Raw genomic sequence first — 20326 nt, 5'->3', positions numbered from 1 at the left:
TGGCTCTTTTATACATTTGTTCCTCATAGACGACCATTGAGGATCCATCTCAATCAAGGAAAATTGACAAGATTTTTGGCACTTAGATATGTATGTAGGTACAACTGTACATGTACCTAGCAAGTTTCTCAAGCCATAAACAATTTTTGCAGAAGTACAGCTACGTTGTCTAAAACACTAGAAATGTAAGCCTTCAACAATTGTTTTGTCCCAATTGTGCGGCACACTCTCATGTTTGTGTGAAAGAATGGCTCTTTAAGACATTTGTTACCCACATTCTTTTAAAGCTGACTATTGACCAAACAGGCAAGATTACCCAGATTTTTGACACTTGAATATGTATGCATGCTGTGCGTGCATGTGCATTTGCTTGCACACACATGTATGCACATGCTTGTCCCATAAAAGAAATTGTATGTGTTCACGAGCATGAGGTAAGAGTGTAGCGGCATGTATGCATGGATATATGCAAGATTGGACAAGTAGGCGTGAGCAAGAGTGACCAAGGCACAAGTGTGTGCAGGCCCGTGAATGTGCTTGGACAAACACACATGCATATGCATGTGTGTCTGTTATGTGCATAAGTTTAGCATTGTTGCACACGGGATGATGTGACAAGAGGGAACCCCCAAATCTTCTAAGTAAGACGACCAAAAATAGACATTTTACAACTGTAGCAGAGTGGAAAGCTTCTGATCATTATCGTAAGTCATCTACAATATGAAGCTGGATCTTCCAACAAAATCGATAATCAAACAAAAGTACACTTCCCAGAATAAATTTCAGCTTTACATTTTCAGCCAACTTGAGTTGTCTGTCGTGCAGACTTTGGAGACTTGACTTGAAAGCTATTACAACTGACCTTTAAAAGGTTCCTTTTCACTTTTCAAAAAATATACATGCTCCAGCCAATGGGAGCGTTGTTGCACACCTGATTTTCAGTTGTGTCCTTTTAATGAATCAACCCACTACCATGATCTACCAGGGCTTTAGTTCTACATAAAGGTGAACAAGCCATCTGGGCCTTGGTAAAGCAGCTATACATACAGGGCCACTCTAAAAGAAGCTAAGAGCAAATCTAGTTAAGAGCTTCGGATCTCATCTGACTGGCCCATCACCTAGGGCTTTAGGACTTTCACAAGATGAATCATCATCATCGTTGCTTTCACCATCTGTAGCCAAAATTAACGAACCATTCTGGCCCCTACTAAAACCAGCGGAGCTATCATCATGTCCACCACCCATAGGAGCAGCCACATTTAGATCCAAATATCGGCGCAGCTTATTTCCGGATTTTGTATCAGCATGCAAATCATTTTTCACTCCATTGGACGGTCTATATACCCCACCTTTGTGAAACTCCTTGGAGTCATGTTGATCTTCTCCCTCCAAGTCATTACTATCTCCTTGCCGGACTGTACGTCCTAGCTCTTGTAAATCATTGCTGTCCCCCATGTTCTCAAAACTGTTCGCAAGATTAACAATACTAAAGTGGTTTACCCTTTGTGGGCTACCCATATCCTCTGTATATTCATCACCTTCCATATCACTCTCATCATATTTGCTATAGTCGACATTGCTTCTGGTAGTCCTTTTGCTGCGTCTAAGACCCCACTGAAGTTCCTCTACAGATTTCACTTTTGCCCCTTTCCTTTTACCCCTTGCAGCATGTCTCAAACGGTGCTGTTCATGAATGTAATCTCTATCATCACTGAAGCCAACACTACCATTGTCTTCATCATTGTCTTCATCGTCATCTTCACCTTCATCGTCATCTTCATCTTCATCTTCATCTTCATCTTCATCACCTCTGTATTCTTCATCGCCATCTGAGCTTGTTAAAGATTTTCTTGATTTTCTCCTCTGCACATAATCATCATCATATACCGCCTCCCCTTCAATCTCATCCTCACTATAGGCATCAGCTTCATTATCAGACACAGCTTCAACAAATTCACGCTCCGAGTACCTTTGAGGTCTGCGCTGACGCCTACTTCTGACATATAAGCACAAGCCCAAAAAATCATGAATGTATCAGAAAATAATCCCCAGCACAGTTAGATGAGTAAAGGAGATTCCAGATTAAAATAACCTCACTAGGGCAAGCACAGCACTTAATTCCCACTACACCTTCATAAATTGGAACTTTAACCAGCACACAACAAGATCAAAGTTCCAGGAAAAATTACCTGCGAAATTGTCCATCAGGTGAGAATTCTGAATCGGATGAAAAGTTGTCTTCGTTCTGTTTTGACTGACTGGCAGTTTCTGTAACATGGCGAGCCTCTGGATGGTTTACGGTTGCTTCCTCCTCTGACTGCCTTGTAAAACCATTTGTCATGTTATTGTCTGCGATCAATGATTCTGGAGAGGATTGCCTCCTTCTGTTGTGCCATCAAGCAGAATAAAAAATCACAGGCTTGAGATGACAGTTTCACATGCCAAAGCTCTGGACGTTCCTAATAAGATCAATCACTTTACAACAAGCGAAAAATGGTTGTCAGTGGATACATACTTGGTGATCTTGATGGCTTCACTTATTGACTTATCGTAATCATCTGCAAGTGTAAGAATTCACTAGTCAACTGTAAATAACAAAGGAAACAGCCAAAATCTTTCTAATTTTTTGAAAGAAAAGTATATTTATTTCTAGTTCATTCTGCTGTGATCCATTCATGGCACAATAACACCCCAGTACAGGAATAGCAATTAAATAGGCAAGAACTCGGGAATCAGACCTGATATGGTAGCTCAGAGATTATGATCAATAAATGGATTATGTTCAATAAATGAACTCAGCAGAAATATGTCAACATTCTTGAAATTTACAGCATCCAAATTTCTAGATTCCAATTCTTATAAAAAAAGATTAGGAAAAGAAAAGGGGACCAATTTGAGCTTCAGAAGTTCCTGCTCAGCATTGCTCGTTGGTTCTGTCCCTATGCTCCCCTGTGAGTAAACATCAGGGGATGCTCAGCCCAACCGAGTGGTGTACCCCACTTCTCTCCCTCTTCTCTCCTTCCTGTATCCCTCTCTACATTGTTGGGTAAAATTCATCCAACATACTAGTGCTACTCCGGCCTGCATAAAGTTTCAAACATGTGGCCACTAGCTGCAAATGAGCTCCAACACCATCATTGCTCATGCTGTACATTACCAGCTACAAGCAACAAATTCCAGAAAACTCATTGAGATGGTGATGCTATCTTCAGGCTTCAAGCTGTCTTAATCCTCTTGGAAGACAATATGACAACATAGTTCTCCAGGAACACCATTCCCCCTTCTTGGAACAGGGGAACACTGTTTCAGATCCCGAAGATCCCATCTCTCTCTCTCACACACACACATGTTAGCTCTATCATCTTCTCTTCCCTTATGCTGCATCTTTTTGCAGCTCCCCCTTTTACACTCCCCCTCCCGACTTTTACTTCTTAAAAGATGCAGCTCCCCCTTTTACACTCCCCCTCCCGACTTTTACCTCTTAACACTGCCCCTCCTTGTAGCATCGAGAGCAACCAAATATCTTAACAAAAATGTGTGGAGGTACAAATTGAGTGCAGACTCACTTATAGAGTTCAGAAAAAGGGAATCTTCCTTTGCCCTTCAGTGCCACCAATGGAGCTCGCATGTTTGCAAGCACTTGCAAAGAGGTTGGATTGTCTTGGGTAAGAACCTGTGATTCTTGATCTTTGAGGTCGAGCATTCCCACCTCAAGTGTAATAGGTTTTCCCACATGTGCTAGCATGACTACATGTGTAAGCTTCGTCTGCACATACAAGTGTTGCTACTAATTTGTCAGCCCCGAGAGCATCTGTACAAGCTAGCCTTGTAGCTGCATAGCATCCTAGGAGAAGGGCACATGTAGACATAGCAATGAGCTGTTCCTTTTATGGTGCAGATTTACCCACTCTATAAAGTTTCACTCCTTGCAAAGCACATGGGCTGAGCAACCTTTTGAAAGACCTTGCTTGGATTGGATGGAGTCTTCCATTGAGAAGAATTATCATGTTGAAAATGCACATACTTATGATGTCATGTGCATCTCCATAGACTCACCATGCTCTAGAGACAATTAAGTCAGTCTCTAAGGATCAAGATCAATGGTATAAGTCAATGAATCTAAGGCCCATCAAGGATCAAGAACCTCAATCGTGGCTCCAATTTCAACTTTGAAACAAGACTTCTACTAAAGGCTGCTAGCAGTAACTCCTATCTAGTTTCACAATTTTCCTAAAGTAATAGCAGAAATAGAGATACAAGAGAGGGAGACTACACTATTTATAAGAAGAGGGCATGGGACGTGATAGCTTCCATGATGGTGGCTTGCTGATGCTAGATTTTGTCCTTCTTGCATGTACACAGCCTGTAAGGCTGATGCTTGAAAGTACCTAACAATCATATAATGGAATCTGTAGTGTATTGATCTTGAATGAATTGCAAGTACAGCTGAGCCCCCATTTATGGGTCTAGGAAAGTGGGCCAGCACCTAATTGTATATGGGATAATGAGAACCGCTCATATGCCTTTACCACTTGCTCTGTCTCTAGTAGAAATGGCCTTGAAAAATCGGGGCAGACCAGGATCGGAGCTGATATGAGGGCACTCTTGAGATCCTCAAAGGCTGACTGAGCAGGAGGGAACCACCCTGCTCATTTGGTATAGTGCCTGATATCTAAAATGATGTCAAACCAAGAAATCCTCTCAACTGAGTAAGTGTTTAAGGAGTTGGCCATAGCTTAATCAAAAGATCCACTGAAATACCTTCAGGCGTAATGATATAACCCAGGTACTCCACCTTGTACATGAATGTACACTCAGAAGACATGGCATAAAGTTGATGCATTCTGAGAATCTCTAACGCTTGGGCCACATGCTTATTAGGTTCATCAAATACTAGAAGATAGTAAGGGCATTAGTGGCATTAGTGAGCCCAAAAGGCATCACTTTGAATTCACAATGTCCTCTTTCTGTCCTGAGAGCAGTTTAATATTCATCACCTTTCTTGATCCTTATTTGATGGTATCCTGACCTAGGCCCATCTTAGAATAGTTACGAGATCCCTTTCGTTCATCCAACAAATCATCCACCCTAGAGATGGGAAATCTGTTTTTATAGTCATTTATTCAAGTCCCTATAGTCAATGCATCAATAAATTGACCAATTATCTGCTATTGCTGGTCCAACAGTTGCTGGATCAACTTACTCTGCTTCTCCATCATTTGTTCCTGCTGCTCCAACATTACTGTCATGAAAACTTCAAAATTAGGCTTAGAGTTAAGACGGGGTGACCTGGAAGATGACTGACTCTGAAGTCTGGAGATGGGCTCCTAGATTTAATTCAAGTCGAGAGCTCTCCATTGATGCAAAAATTCCCAAAATCTGAGCACTTTAATAATTTGACCGTCTAAATGGGTGGCACGTGGCAGAACAAGGTCCCTGGAATTTTCGCACAGAGGCAGGCCTTGGGCTGAAGATGGCATGCTCCTAATTTCAGAGCAAATGAACCTCAAAATCCCTATGATCTGGCTCAAAATATGCTTTGATACCAGTTGAAACAAGACTTCTACTAAAGGCTGCTAACAGTAACCGTTTAGGAAAACGGTGAAACTAGATAGCAGGAATAGCAGATATAGAGGTACAAAAGGGGGAGAGTTCACTCTTACTAAGAAGAGGGCATGGGACATGACCTCCCCCATGGTGCTGGCTAGCTAATGCTAGATTTAATCCTTCTTGCATGTACAGCTAGTAAGGCTCATGCTTGAAAGTACCTAACAATCAAAGAATGGAATCTGTAAAGTATTGCATGTACCCCTTTCATAGGTCTAGGAAAGTGGGCCAGCACTTATTTGTATATGGGATAATACAACAGCGGTGCCACGAGGCAAGCCCTCATGAAAGCCTAATAACACTAAATACTGAAGTATTTACAATTAGTGGGACCCTTTTATAGACTAACAGAGCCATTGCTGCTAAACTAGAACTCACTCATCCTTATCTACAGAAAGAGCAAACACGAGCAATGTTACAATCTTTGCTTGGATCAGAGCAATGATGCCTTGAGGAATCTGGGGTTCCAAAGCAAAAAAGACATGGCTCCTAATTTTGGAATGCAGTACAGAAGATTGTACCACTAGAGTACATTAAGACTGTCTAGCTAGGCAACTCTTGGTAGCAAACTAGGCACTTTATCTACCCAATTTAGCCTTTGGTCAAGACAGGATAATTACATCAACATGAGGACCTGGGGAAGCCTATTCCATAATCAAACTTACCAAGAAGGGTCAATCCAACATTCAGATCCAAACATTTAGACTCAAGCAAGTCCATTGTGGACCTAGACTTCCATCCAAGCAACCAGTCCTCTATGACATTCCCATGGTGCACGCACCAGGATTTCTCTGGCACAAGTGTTTCAACCATGCAAGGCCTGCAGGGGATCTTCACAAAGGCTGCTTGCGCCTGAGTTTGCCCTTACTCAAGACCACCTGGTAATTCAAGGTCTCAATAGTTGCACTCGTGTTCCTTTCTAAGGTTTTTTTAACGGTAGGAGCAGTCGGGAACCGATTGCACTAGTGTTCCAACCATGCATGGCCTGCAAGGAATCTTCACAAAGGCTGCTTGCACCTAAGTTTAACTTTACTCACAAACGCATGGTAATTCAGGGTCTCAAAAGTCTCACTCATATTCCTTTCTAAAGGATTATTGAGCAGAGCAGTCAAGAACAAAGTCTGACAGGCAGACGCGCATGCACGCACGCGCACACTTTTTTTGTTTTTTTTTTTTTGGGGGGGGGGGGGGGGGAAATAAAGAAGGAAGTTGCTTTGGACCATCTCTCTCTCTCTCTCTCTCTCTCTCTCTCTCTATATATATATATATATATATATATATATATATTACAAGAAGCAGTCCCCAAAGAGGGGACATGCAATTACGATATCAAAAGATTCACACACACACTCACACACACAACACACGACACACACACACACAGTGAGCCCTAGAGGATAGATGGGGGAGGTGCGCGCACTCTTTCACACTCTTGGTATCCATCACCTTTGAGAATACATCGCCCCACAAAAGGTAAGATTGCTGAACTCAAAACATGATTTACTGAGTATATCACACAGTTTTTGGGATCATGACCACTAGAAGCTGAGTACGCAAAGCAGCAGTTCATCACCACCCAAGCATAACTTGCTCATTGGCTTTTTAAAAACTTGCAATACGATGAAACATTGATGTCCCACCAAGCCTAAACTGTTACACATCACATATGTTTTCAATTCACAACTGAATAGATCCAATTCATGCTTTGAAACATTACTTCCATACATGGCAAACTACCATGAGGTAGATCAATGCACATTGAACATAAAACCACATAAAAACAACTCCTTACCAAAAGTATAAGTGACAGGCTTGCGTTCACGCCTTGAGCGTCCAACAGCTAATCCGCCAGTATTAAAATAGCTATCAAGGAGAAGCGCCTGCTTTTGCTGCTTTTTCAGTGCACGCTCTTTCTTCTGTTGCAATACAAATTACCGCAACAAAAGTTAGTCTACTTTTCCCACAATTCTAGATAAACCTGCCTTACACAAAAAACCTATACAAGTGAATTTATGATAATTTATAGAAAGTCAATGCCATACTACCCTAGAGCAAATGGCTTGGCCGAGAGCTCCAACAAAACATGCTGTAAGATCATCACATGTACGGTAGAAGCCAATCGTACTGACTGGGAGCATAAGCTCATAGCAGCGTTATGGGCCTACAAGACCTCCTACAAAGTGGCAACACATTGTACCCCCTTCAAGTTAGCCTTTCGGGTGGAGGCAGTAATGCCAATGGAGTATGTAGAGCCTAGCCTCCATCTTGCCGTAAAAGAAAGACTCACAGAAAACACGCTAGTTGAACGGCTAGTCAACCTCAAAAAGTTAGAAGAGACAAGAGTTGCGTGCAGCCTACTCTCTCTGAGTAGAAAAGGCCCGATGTAAAAAGTGGTTCGATCGCGAACAAGGACCTGGCAGAAGGAGATTTGGCGCTCCTATATAGCAGCCGCAATACTAAATGTAAGCTTAAGTACCGAGGTATGGGTCCTTACCGTGTAGTTGAGATCGCTCCTCAGGGGTCGTGATATCCTTCACTTCTGGCGTTAACTTGGCACAACTTTCAATCGCTCTCAAGCAGACTAAATCTAAGGAGCAAGATTACAGTGACAGGAATGTGAAAAAGATCATTCTAGTTTCTAATGATCTAAGGCTCAAATGAACATCAACTACCAAAGAAAAAAATGTATGATCTTTTGAATCCATTCAATGAACTTGAATGTTCCATGATACTTCCATTGGGAAGGGCAGGGTCAGACGCATCAAGATGCTTGACGTGGATATGCTGGAATTAAAAACTTTGCAAAGATAGAAATATAAGAATCAAGTTTTCCAAATGATGCAAAGAATCAGTCACATTTAACTACAGCCGTTCTTGAGAGCTATTGCTTTGGCCTTGTTTCAGCCTCCCTCAATCCTGAACTGCATCTACATGATGATTCTTGAGACGCCCAAATCCCACTATAAGAGGAAACTTTTAAGTGAAAGCCTCCTTCACATATAGTGAAGGAATTGAGACATTCCCGAGACCATATGCTTGCTCATACTAGAGCCGGCCCAATATGCCTCCAATTCTTGACTCAGCAGATATCCAAAGAGTGCTAATTTCTAGAGTGTCACACACGAGTACATCAAAAGTTCCATGTCCCCCTATGAAGAGGCCATAGTATCTACATTTTAACTCAAGCTACAACTCCACCCACCGTTCGTCATTGTTCATAAACCACAATACATATGACAGCACTGCCTACCAAAAAGGTGATTCACCAAATAGGTATCATTCTGAGTTCAACTACAAGAACAACCTAGAGCAATGTAGTTGCACCATTTCTCAAAAAAACTATAGCAATGCTAACTCATGATTTACCACCTAGTTATCAAGTTAGCATTCTCGTGGCAAAAATTTGTGTTGTAGGTTGGTATTAGATTGCTTTTGGTTGGTATTAGATTGCTTAATAAGTATAATTACCAAAAATTGATGGCTTATATGGAGTCAAAGAAGTTAGTGTTCGTGGCGTTAACTAGAAGAGTTTGGAAGAGCTCTTCTGTTTAAACGTTTAACGGATCAAATTTCAATCTATTCACTTGATTAGCAAGGAAATATGTTTTTAAAGGCATTCATTCTATCATGTGCACACATTCTGCCCAGACAGCACACTAGGGCACCTTTGTATTACACTACCATGCAAACTCACTTTTGGAGACACTCTAAAATCCTACTGCAACAAACAGATTTCCATGTTCTTCTAGCTCTTCCACCACAATGACTCCTGGTGTACACCTAGAAAGAAACCTTTGGTGTGGATCCCACAACATAAGAATCCAAGGAAGACCCTTGCATGCTCACCCAAATCGCCACCAAAGTGTGTACAGCATCTGTCTAAATTCTAGCCAATGTGTGTTAACGGTGGCCATCAAGAGCCTCTATGCATATGGATCTCCAAATATACTATGCTAAAATGCTCGCTAAAATCTCCCAAAAAGTATCCACCGAGACATGTGCAAGTCTATAAGGAGAGAGAGGAACATCATCCATAGAGCATGACTCAACTAAATGCCGTCTAACCGAAAGAGCTTGAGAAGAGTCACGCCTTTCATAAAAGACCAGAGGCCCTGAAAGAGAGAGCCAAGCCACCAAGCCCCAACCCCCAGGTCGTGAAGAAGGGGGAGGAAACAAAAGTACTTACAAGGCTAGCAATCCCCTTTCAGATAAACGTCACCTGTCTGCAATCCCATAAACAATGTTGGATGGACTCCTCAATAGAAAGGCATCAGGGCAAGTAGGGCTTGACCCAAACATGGACCTCCACAAGTGCACTACAACCCCTCCATGAATAGAAAGGCGAATAATTTCTCTATTCTTGAAGGATTTCCAAGGTCTTCTCCAAAAGGATTTGTATGAGTTTGCATAAATCTGAAAATTCTCCCAATGAGGAGCTCTAGTAGGCTTCCAACCCCTAAAATTAAGCTGAAACCTCCTGGCATTGCTAACCGTGTAGTAAAAGAATGGAAGGCTCTTCTCACGGTTCCTTGCATCATTCCATTCCCAATCCTTGAGATCCCATTATGAATATTTTATGAAGACACCTCCTTAGAGCCAAACCCTCCATGAACCCAGGGCAATGTGGATGGACGACTACATGCAACGAGAAGTACAAAGAGGTCTACCATGATCATCGAGTATGCTATCATTGCACATGATAGGTTGCCTATCAATCTCTTCTAGAGAGGAGGGGGAAACTCTCCGAAGATTACTCTTGAAGCTGCCCCAAGCTTTCAAGATGGCAACCATAAGAGGGGAGGAAGGAATCCTAAGATGCGCTGATGTATTAATCCACATGCTACTAGACATCCAATCCCCACCCATGGAAGAAGAGCAAGACTATATGCAATGAATGAAATTTTTTTCAAGGCTCCTGTCTTGGCAAAAGCCGCCTAACCCCAACCTTGCAAAGCAAGGCCTTGCACTACAAATCAAAGTCTCCCAGGCGACCCTAACTCTGGTGTCTGCCGAACCATCTAGCCCACTCCACAAGAAATTCATTATAGTCCTTTTGACCCGAGTGACACATTTCCTAGAGTGGCACGAACAACTAGGCCATGGCCAGTAGTACAACTATCACCCTCTAAGGGAGTAAAGTCTAGCTGAATTCCAAATTGACACTCTTCAACACAAAAGCAAACTGTTGTGAAGGGGAGAGACCCGTGCCAACCTAGCAGCCCAAGTACCCCCCTATTCTCTGTACATGACTCTTATAGAATTTTATCTTGGATTTTTGTATTTTGGTCATACTTAATCGAAGTTCACATTCTTGAAAATTAAAAATGTACTGATGCAAAATACCATCACAAAATATTTTGCCCCTATACTTATTTTTGGTAAAATATCATTAGCACTAAAGATAGCTGCAATAAAATGGGTTTGTTCACTACCAACAATATATATGAGACTTGCATGGGTATATCATCTCGATTCTTTCTAAAAATCTTAGAATTTTGGCTCATCAGATATTTACTCTTAAATGCATTGTGTGACTTCGATAAGTGGACACCAAACTTGGCGTCACACCAAATGAGCCGCTAGTGCAAGCAGCCGCTACTGAATCAAAGTCGCACTTAATCATTGCCAGGGACACGACGCCTTTGCAATAGACAGTCTAGAAGAGGCAACTGCCACGCATTAGCCGCATGACAAACAATCACACATAGTCCATGAGCAGTTCCACTGTAGCTCTAATACCACTGATAGGGCCAAGACATAGGCAACCAACCAAATACTAGTAGGGGTCATAAATGCACCGTTCCCATGGCTTCTGAGCCACTCAGTCCTCTAGAGTCTCCCAAAAAGTCCCGAGAGGGATACTCTAGAGGTGTTTCCAATCTGCCCATATATTCAAGTATTAACCAACTACACATTTAATTATGGGGCTATTTCAAGCCCCCAATGGCATATGTCGTTCAACGCCTTCGCGCCATTTTTACCCTTTGCCATTTTCCATCAAGTGCACACTACACAAGGGGATTGGCACATACTCCAACATCACAAGTAGAGCAATCTAGCTTGATCCTTAAGTCAATACATTTCCTCACTTATATCCAATGCTTCCAAGTTTCTTTATTACATTGGCATGCACAATATTTATCATCATATATCTCTTTTTTAAAAGTGTATTGAATTTATCTTCCAATGTTGAAGAGGAGTAGCTTGATCCAAAGCATGACCACATGTGCTTATGCTTTGTGGAGAGGCAATGAAACTACCCACAAATTCTTGGTAAGCCTTGTTTGAATATTTAAACTCCAAGAAAATAAACAAACCTCAAAATACGTTTGGCATCTCGTGCATGGGCACTTGACTTTAAATAAAAATGCTTCTCAAGACATTTATTAGGAGCTTTAAATATTTGGAAGAATTCATAAGTAAGACAACCCATAACCCTAACACTAGGGATCTATCCTCAAACACCAGGCATAGACAACTAGTACCTATATGCATGATAAAGAGAAACTCTATTTCAACAAAAATGAATTAAAAAGATGAGTTTTAGGGACTTTGTATTTCATAACAGGTCTCATCTTGAAAATTGGATATAGCAAAACCTCTTCTACTTTCTCTTGTACACAGAGGCTTTTCCCCATTGTTGCTCACCAAATGAGCACCTCTTCTGGTTTTCTATTCTAAAAAGATTGATTTAAAGAAATATCAACGATCTAGGAGTAGAAAAGACAACTTTCATAGAAAACTCCTTAATGTAAGACTTTTTAAATTTCTCGTATCAAGGATGTTCAATCACAACCTATTTCAAAATGTGCCTTAAGAAAAGTAATTTCCAATTCTATTCCATCTTTCTCTTATCTAGTAGAAGTAAGATGGATACCAAACGTCATAGTACTAGTGGAAATAAATACTATTCAAGGAAACATGCGTGCCCAACCATGCAAATGATATTGGATAGGAATGATACTTTTCATGGCCTTAAAGTGGGTGAGATTAAAACTTGTACAAAGTACAATACCCACTAGACATAGAAAATTATGACAGACACACCCTTTTGCATCACTCCTGCATGACGTGTGGTGAAAAAAAATAAGGAGAAATACATGTCCAACCATGAAAATGATATATGATGGACATGCTACTTATCACAAGCCTTAAATTTGGTTATATTAAAGCATGTGCAAAGCCTTAAATTTGGTTATATTAAAGCATGTGCAAAGTATCGTACCCATTAGAGACATGCACATATGATAGACAGACCCCGATGCATGTATTTTGTCATAGATGCATTATGCATGGTGAGAAACAAGGAAAATGCGTGCCCAACCATGTAGGTGATATTGGATTGATATTAACCTGGAATATCATTATCGAAGACTGCATAGAAAATTTCTCCATTTCTTAATTATCAATTGAAAGAGAGAAGACCATCTTGATGTTTCCACATCTCATTAGTAAATTAGGACAAATGTCCTAGGCCTACTTACAATATATAGCTCCCTTGGTTGACTAAATGACTAAGGAAAAGTATCCTCTCAAGGTACCAAGTGTGATTAAGACTATGGTATCCTATTTGCATTATTTTCCTTTTATTGACTTGTACCAAATTCTATTGCAAACTGAAATAAGAGTACTCCTTAAGTTGAAAAAACTATATTCTCAACCAAACAATGAAGACTCAAGAGAAAGTGATATCAAAGCATAGGCTAAAGATTTTGGGTCTTCAGTAATAATCAAGGTTGAACTAGACCATAGAAGGAACAGTCTTGGAATCAAAACCAACATGCTCTGATACTATTGAAACCTATATATATCTATATATACCTTTGTAAGACTAGAATAAGTCCAATCATACAAATTTAGATTTTTTGTTGTTCTAAAGATCAAAAATCTACACAGAAAATAAAAGAGAAAATAAAAGAGAATATGAAAGAGAAGAAAAAAGAGGTAAACAAAAACTTTTATGAAAAACAAAAGGAAGACATACTTAGCAAGCAAAGCAACACTTATGTCGTCATCAGTGCCCAAGCATAAGCAGCTATACTGGGTTTCTAAAGACCCGCGGAGTCTCTTGGGCAAACCAACATGCTCTGATACTATTGAAACCTCCTAGATAAAATTTCTGCTTTAATAATTGAATAGCTCGTTTATAAACAGTTTACTCATTGAACAGTTCATTAAATACCCCTCTTAATGACACTTGTAGTAGCTGCTTCATTAACAACCGATCCGGTTTTTAAGTAAAACCATAAGTAGGTATGTTTTTACATACGTATAATCTATGTGCACAATAGACAGGTAGGTGCTCAAAGACACGGATGATACACCCCAGCATAAAACGTCCTTAAACAATAACATGCTTTTCAGCTTCCGTTATATTTTTCTCATTATTGTATGTACATGGACTTCAAAGGGCCAAAATTGTGACTTTCAATTTTACATTTGAACTTCTAGATATGAAAATTACTCAAACATGTAAGAGAGAACCCAAGTGGAGAGATGTACAACTTAAATAATTGCAAAGCTGAAATCAATACCATTTCACAATACCTTTTGAAGATCTTTCAGATCTGGAACTATATCATTGAATATCCTCCTACCAATGCTAACTTCCATCCTGTTTCTACTTGAAGACAGTTTCTCCTGCATTACTCACAGATGAAAATCTCATTGTCTGTACCTACATCGAAGCAACAATTTCCATTTCATGCTTGTGATAGCTAATGCTTACCGCGACTGTTTGAAATTCATCCAAATTTGTTGCCAGCATCTCCCAATGGCATGTAGCAGGAGGGGGCATTAAGCGACCCCGAAGCTTAAACTTCACTTTATTATCACCCCTTCGTAGCTCTCTGTATAACCTCTGTCCTGCAACGGGATCGTTTTCATACCTAAAATGTGTTCCATAATCAAGAATTAGTTGGAAGATCAAAATATGCTGACACCCCAAAGTAAAGCAACATTCCCAAAAATCCTAAAACTTACCAATACGTTGTTCCCTGCATATCAATACCCATTCTCTCCTTTCTAAAGGTAGAATAAGGGGCTCCTTGCTTTAAGGTGTCATCAATAAAGGATCGCACATCATCTTGCTGCAGAACAAGAAAGGAAAACGGGAACATTAAAGCGCAACAGACAATTTTGTGAGTATAACACTGACAAAATTTGTAAAATTCACTCCAGTGTTTGTACAACTGACAAATACCCCATTTTCATTAAGATTGTCAATGTAATTTATTTTTACAAGTTGCAGTTTAACAAGAACTGTCCTCTACACACAAATGTATCCGAGTTGTTGTCTGTGTAGGTCCATATGCTCGCCATATCAGCCTCGTCGCTTCTTTCATTTGGCTAAGCTTCAGCCCATTTTTTGCAAGGGCTGTCCATTTTTCCCCACCCAGGCCAAGGCATTTCACCAGCTGTTATGTGAGCAACATCCCTCTCCCTCCCCTCTTTCATCTTTCTTTCCTTCTCTCATTCCCCCACAAGAAAAACCTCCCTGGTCCTTGCCTTTCCTTCCTTCCTCTCTCATTATTGTAGCCTCCTTCAACCATACTCTTCACTCCCTTTCTTCATCTCTTCTTTACCGGCTAGAGTTTGATAGTACTCGTTCGACTCAAGGGATGGTGGCCCCTACAGGTCTGACAAGAGCATCTCTCATGGCAGCATCCTCCACACCCTCAGTCATCCAAATAGCCCTCCTCCCAGGACAAACATCAAGCTCAGCACGTAATCCAAGCACTCTAGGACAGCAAGTTTGAGCCTATTTCTAAGCGATCCTTGCATTCTTTCTTGGATTGTTTGCATGTATGCAATGCTAAAGGCTGTGTTAGATAGTATCACAGAACTGAAGAGATTATCAAATGGGGAGACTAAAGGTTTTCAAAAGAACCAGGGAATAGAAACCTAGGGTGGGGAGAGGTATAAATAGAGGTTTTAATATAAGACACGAGAAATGTTAGAGACGTAAGAGGAAGGGGCGTGAAATAGCAATTTCATGTGACAGATCTAAATAGCTGTGCTGTCTCTTATATCCTTTGGTATCTTCAAAGCTACCATTCTCTCTCATAGCTTCAGCCTTCTATGTGGGCACTGTGTCAAACGCTTTCTTAAAATCCACGAAGCAATAGAAGAGAGTTTCCTTTTCCTTGAAAATTGAGGTTCCTCTATCACTGACATTGATCTACTGCTGAATGCCTCAATCGAGCTTGGGGTTGAGCTCTCACATTATTTTCTTTTATTCCCTGGTTTAATTTCTGCTCAAAAGAGTCCCATATAGCTTTGCCATTAAACATCTTAACATGATCATCCTGCAGTTCTTTGCCCTTGTGTATTGAAACGTTTTGTTACATTTAATTACTTGCCCTATCGAGCATATTTGTGATCATTGTGGTTGAAGTTTCTCCCACCATTTAATCATTTCAGCCCTCTCATACCCTTCTGCGTTTGCTAGATGTTTGATACCTTTATCCATCTCCTGTACGCTAAAAAACCGAGTGTCTACTAGAGAAGCTTACGGCTTGTTTACTTCTTCCACTCCCTCTAATATAATCCTCTTAGCAAAACCTTTCATGTCCAACGACGTCACCTCCTTGGCTTGAGATTTTTTTGCATGTAGTTTCTTCCAAAATCTTCTCGAGTCCTCAACAAAGTTCCCATTATTAGCCTTGCTGTCTTCTCCAAAAGAGTGTTTACTGCCCTTTTTGTGGTTTTCATATTCTTTGAAATCCTGCTTGTCCTGCTGTCTTGCACACACGCTTGACTTTGATAACAAGCTTGGAAAATCAAGATTGGCATAATAGGTTCTGACATTGATGATTGTAGCTCTCTAGTACAAAATTCCGCTCATTTCATAAGAAGTGGATGAACTCTCTGAGGGATGCCTGTCATTCAGTTGACAGAATTATGTCCAAGGCTTTAATCAATTTACGAGCCTTTTCTTTTTCATAAGAGTAGATCTTAAAGACCTATTATTTTGTTGGTTATAGGAAAGAGATCAGCCTCTAAAGATGCATGCATCACAAAGAGGAAAATGAGGGAATACATGGTGATGGTGAAGCTGATTCTATCATTAGATTGAACATGAAGCCACATACTGATTTATTTCTATTTTATTTCTTGCAAAGAAAAGACTTCAATTAAGTATGAAAGAAACTCCCAGAGCAAAGCTGAAGGGAAGAACACAGCATGAGAAAACAAAACATAGAGCAAAATCAAATTCCCATAAGAGACCTAGAGAAAATCCAAGGCTGATGCTGAAAATGCCAAGAAGGTAGTACTCCTGGTAGAGGCTGCCCGTGAAGACCCCCCCAAATGGCCATCTGTACTGTGTCTATCCAAATACTGACCAATGTGTGTGCCAGAACCATCTAAAGCCTCTGTGCCTCTAGATCTCTGAATATCCCATGCTGCTATGCTCGCCAAAATCTCCCAAGAAGTGTTTACAAAGGCATGTGGTGGTCTGAAAAGCTACCATTCCTGTGGAATGCTTGTAAAAATCCTCTGAAAAGCCAAATAGTGCCCCCAATCCTAAGTTTCCCCGTCCTGTTCGATTCCTTTGTAAACAATCGAAACCTAGTTCTCCGAATTGTCTCCATTCTAGTGATTCTAAGCACCCTTAACATTTCTCAGTAGACCTAAACTCATTAATAAGAACTGTGCAAAGGCCTGGACATTTGTGTCCCAGTGAGCTGTTGGAAGAAAATCAGCATCAAGAAATAAAACAAAACCTGGGGCAGTGGACCCACGTTTAAAGAGGCTCTTATAAAACCTTCCAATAAAAGAACCCTTAGCGGTGAAAAGCCAAAATAAGAAGGAAGATCCAATTTTAAGACAACAGATCACCCAGAGGGAGAACACCTGGAACATGCACACCTCCAAAAGACTGTAGGAGATGCAATCTATGTGGCATTTCTTCGGCTATTCACTATATTGTGTGCTTGCAAGAGAAAGGGAAAGGGACATGACCACAAAGCCCAATATGATAGAACGACTGTGAGCATTAAAGCGATTATATAAGCTACATACACTTGAGTACTTTATACCATTATGAGCTGGAAGAACGAGACAACCCATAAATTACAGCAAATCACTTAGTGGTAGCAGTCGTTGAAACATTTCATCAGACCTAAAAAACCAGAATAGCGGGCATGAAAATACAACTGCAAGAAACAGAGGAAACGCAGTATCTACTCCCACTCTTGCAGGATTATATTGGATGTTCTAAAGATATGGAACAAAAGTCATACATATCTAGATGACTCTAGGAACATGCCCAACCTTATCCTCCGAAAACACAACACAGTGTGCAGTTTCAATCTCATGATAGTCACTCACAAGGTAGAAACCATAAACTCCATCACACATAGCAGGACTAGCTACTATGACATCCCATGTCATCAGTGTAAAAAGCGGGTATAAACAAAAGTCATGACCAAGCCCACAACGTCTATTCATAATACAGGGAGAGAGAGAGAGAGAGAGAGAGAGACTTACATCAAGACGGACCTCACAGAGAGCTTTCAGAATTATAACACGAATATCCGGACCAAGTTCCTTGTAAGTTGCAATCTCCTCACTGTCACAATGGAAAAAGTGGATTGGCATTTGAAGACAAAGACAATTAAATGAAGAACCGAGGTTGAAATGACTCACCCATGATAAGGTATCAACGGAAAAGGACCCTCAGCAACCTACAGCAAGAGAAAACATGATCAACACCTCTCTGTTTCCGATATAGCTAAGTTGATTGAGCAGTAAGTCATGATGCCCAAATAAGCACAAACGCAGACATCAACGAAGGACGACAATCTGATGCGTACCCAATGCCACCGTTCCTTCAACTTCTTACAAAGCACCGTTACCCACGTTTCCCGACCTAGAGGGGCTCTGCTTATAGGTGGAATCGCCTGCGAGTATATCAGTAACTCAATAGAAGCAACAATGCGACTACTCCTTTCCAACAATAAAACACGATACACACAGCAGTGGATTCTCGTGCAGATGGAAGACGAGTACAATAAAATGTCAGGGTGAGTACCAGGTAGTACACAGCATGGAAAAAACGGGTGCAGATCGCAACGTCCTACGATAAAAAAATTTGTGATAGATACGCACCTTTAACAGAGCGATGTGGATGTCGTCCAGTAAAGCGTTTGGAGAGAGTATTGCGCTTTCTAGTTCCTCGATAGAAAAGTCAAATTTGAAATGTAAAATCGGACGGAAGACCTGCATCCCCTCAAAATGGCTGGCTGTCACCATCACTAAGAAGTTCCCAAAATTCACAACTCAAAAAGCCCTAACTTTTCCTAGTGTCGAGATCGCATCCTCGTCCTACACTCAGACCGACGTCGCAAACAAATTGGTTCCCCGTCGCGAGCAACGGACTCAAAAAGATCGCAGTGTGCGATCTGTGTTTCGTTTTGCGTCTCATATTTGAATAACGCCAAGGATCGAAGCGAAAAGGGAAGAGACCGAAAATGGGCAGCTGCGATCTCGCTCAGCGGAAAGGGCGGGGTGCCAGTAGAAACAGTACTCACATTGAAGAAGTGAATTACGGAAGCAAGCTCCCACGTGGAGCGCAATTGCCAACGGTGCTTCTGGGCGGGGGGGGGGGGGGAGGAAAGGAGCATAGGGGAGGGCGGATCAGGGTCGGAGGGGGAAGGACCGGGGGGTTTACGGGGGACGGGGCGTTCGATGGAAGGGGCCAAGGGAGCCAAGCGGGAGGGAGTACGAGCGGTACAAGCACGGGGGGGACGTTTGTGCGATCGAGCGGGGGGAGGAAGGGAGTCAAGCATGGGGATGAAGGGGGATGCTCCGTTGGCGTTGGCGGCTGCTGCTGTTGTTGCCATGGTCGCTCTCCTGCTTCGGCTTCCTTGCTTTTCGGCAATCGATGGATCGATCGCGGTTTGTTTCACAACTTAATTTTCGTTCGCCAAAAGCTCTGCTCTCTCAATCAACCACCGCCAACACCCCTCTCACACAAAGGAAAGAAAAAGAAAACAACCAGTTTCCCATCATTCATTATGCTCTCTCACATACTTATCAGCCCCTCTCTTCCCTTAACGCCCCACATTAATCCTCCACTCTCCTGCCCTAATGTCTTCATTTCCCCTCTCTCCTCCTCCTATGGAACCTCCTCCATGCTGCCACATTATAATGATTGCATGATTATTTGATCAAGTGAGAACTATATATGTATGTGTGTGTGTGTGTGTGTGTAAGTTCATCTAAGTGTGTATGTGCATTTGTGCATCTACATGTGTATGTGCATGCATATGCACCTATGTGTGTGTAAGTGTATGTGTATGTGCATGCATATGCACCTATGTGTGTGTAAGTGCATGTGTATGTGTATGTGTATGTGCATGCATATGCACCTATGTGTGCCTGAGCGCACATGCATATGTGCCACCTCTCTCTGTGTGCACACGCGTGTGTACATGCACACACTTACATGTTTGTTTATGTGCATGTGTGACAATTTTTGTGTTTGCACACACACTTCATCCCCTTCTAATGTGTGTGTTGTGTACACATGTATGTCTATGCTTACACACACGTATCTGTGTATGTGCGCATGCATGCACGCGCCCACACGTGTGCACACCCATGCCTATATGTACACTTGCATGTGTATGGGGTGTGCATGCACACATACGTATGCATGTGTGTATGCATGCACATATGTGCATTTGTGAGTGCACATGGATGTGTATGTATG

The 20326-nt window shown here is 41.4% G+C and overlaps 1 protein-coding gene across 1 annotated transcript; it reads right to left on the bottom strand.

Annotated features, from left to right (window-relative positions):
* Positions 1-772: 772 nt before the first annotated feature.
* LOC147893405 (DDT domain-containing protein DDR4-like) lies at positions 773-19551 on the bottom strand. The gene is made up of 12 exons (XM_087385846.1): positions 19143-19551; positions 18721-18831; positions 18426-18512; positions 18259-18296; positions 18100-18181; positions 14590-14696; positions 14336-14495; positions 14155-14247; positions 7400-7523; positions 2516-2558; positions 2190-2384; positions 773-1996 (listed from the first exon to the last, which is right to left on the bottom strand). Exons 1-12 carry the CDS (start codon positions 19452-19454, stop codon positions 1099-1101), a joined length of 2250 nt encoding a protein of 749 aa, XP_087241972.1. The 5' UTR covers positions 19455-19551; the 3' UTR covers positions 773-1098.
* Positions 19552-20326: the final 775 nt, after the last annotated feature.

Source organism: Dipteris shenzhenensis, chromosome 15 (assembly GCF_047967505.1).
Source record: "Dipteris shenzhenensis isolate YYH24624 ecotype China chromosome 15, Dip_SZ_1.0, whole genome shotgun sequence".
Lineage (NCBI taxonomy): Eukaryota > Viridiplantae > Streptophyta > Polypodiopsida > Gleicheniales > Dipteridaceae > Dipteris > Dipteris shenzhenensis.
Note: the sequence above shows the minus strand (reverse complement) of the source record. Positions and strands in the feature narration are given on the sequence as shown.

Excerpts from the sequence above, each read along its gene's own strand:
- LOC147893405 (XM_087385846.1), bottom strand. The coding sequence starts at position 19,454 with ATGGCAACAACAGCAGCAGCCGCCAACGCCAACGGAGCATCCCCCTTC. Across the intron at positions 18,513-18,720 it reads TCCACATCGCTCTGTTAAAG|GCGATTCCACCTATAAGCAG; the intron begins GTGCGTATCTAT and ends ATATACTCGCAG. Across the intron at positions 18,182-18,258 it reads CCGTTGATACCTTATCATGG|TGAGGAGATTGCAACTTACA; the intron begins GTGAGTCATTTC and ends CCATTGTGACAG.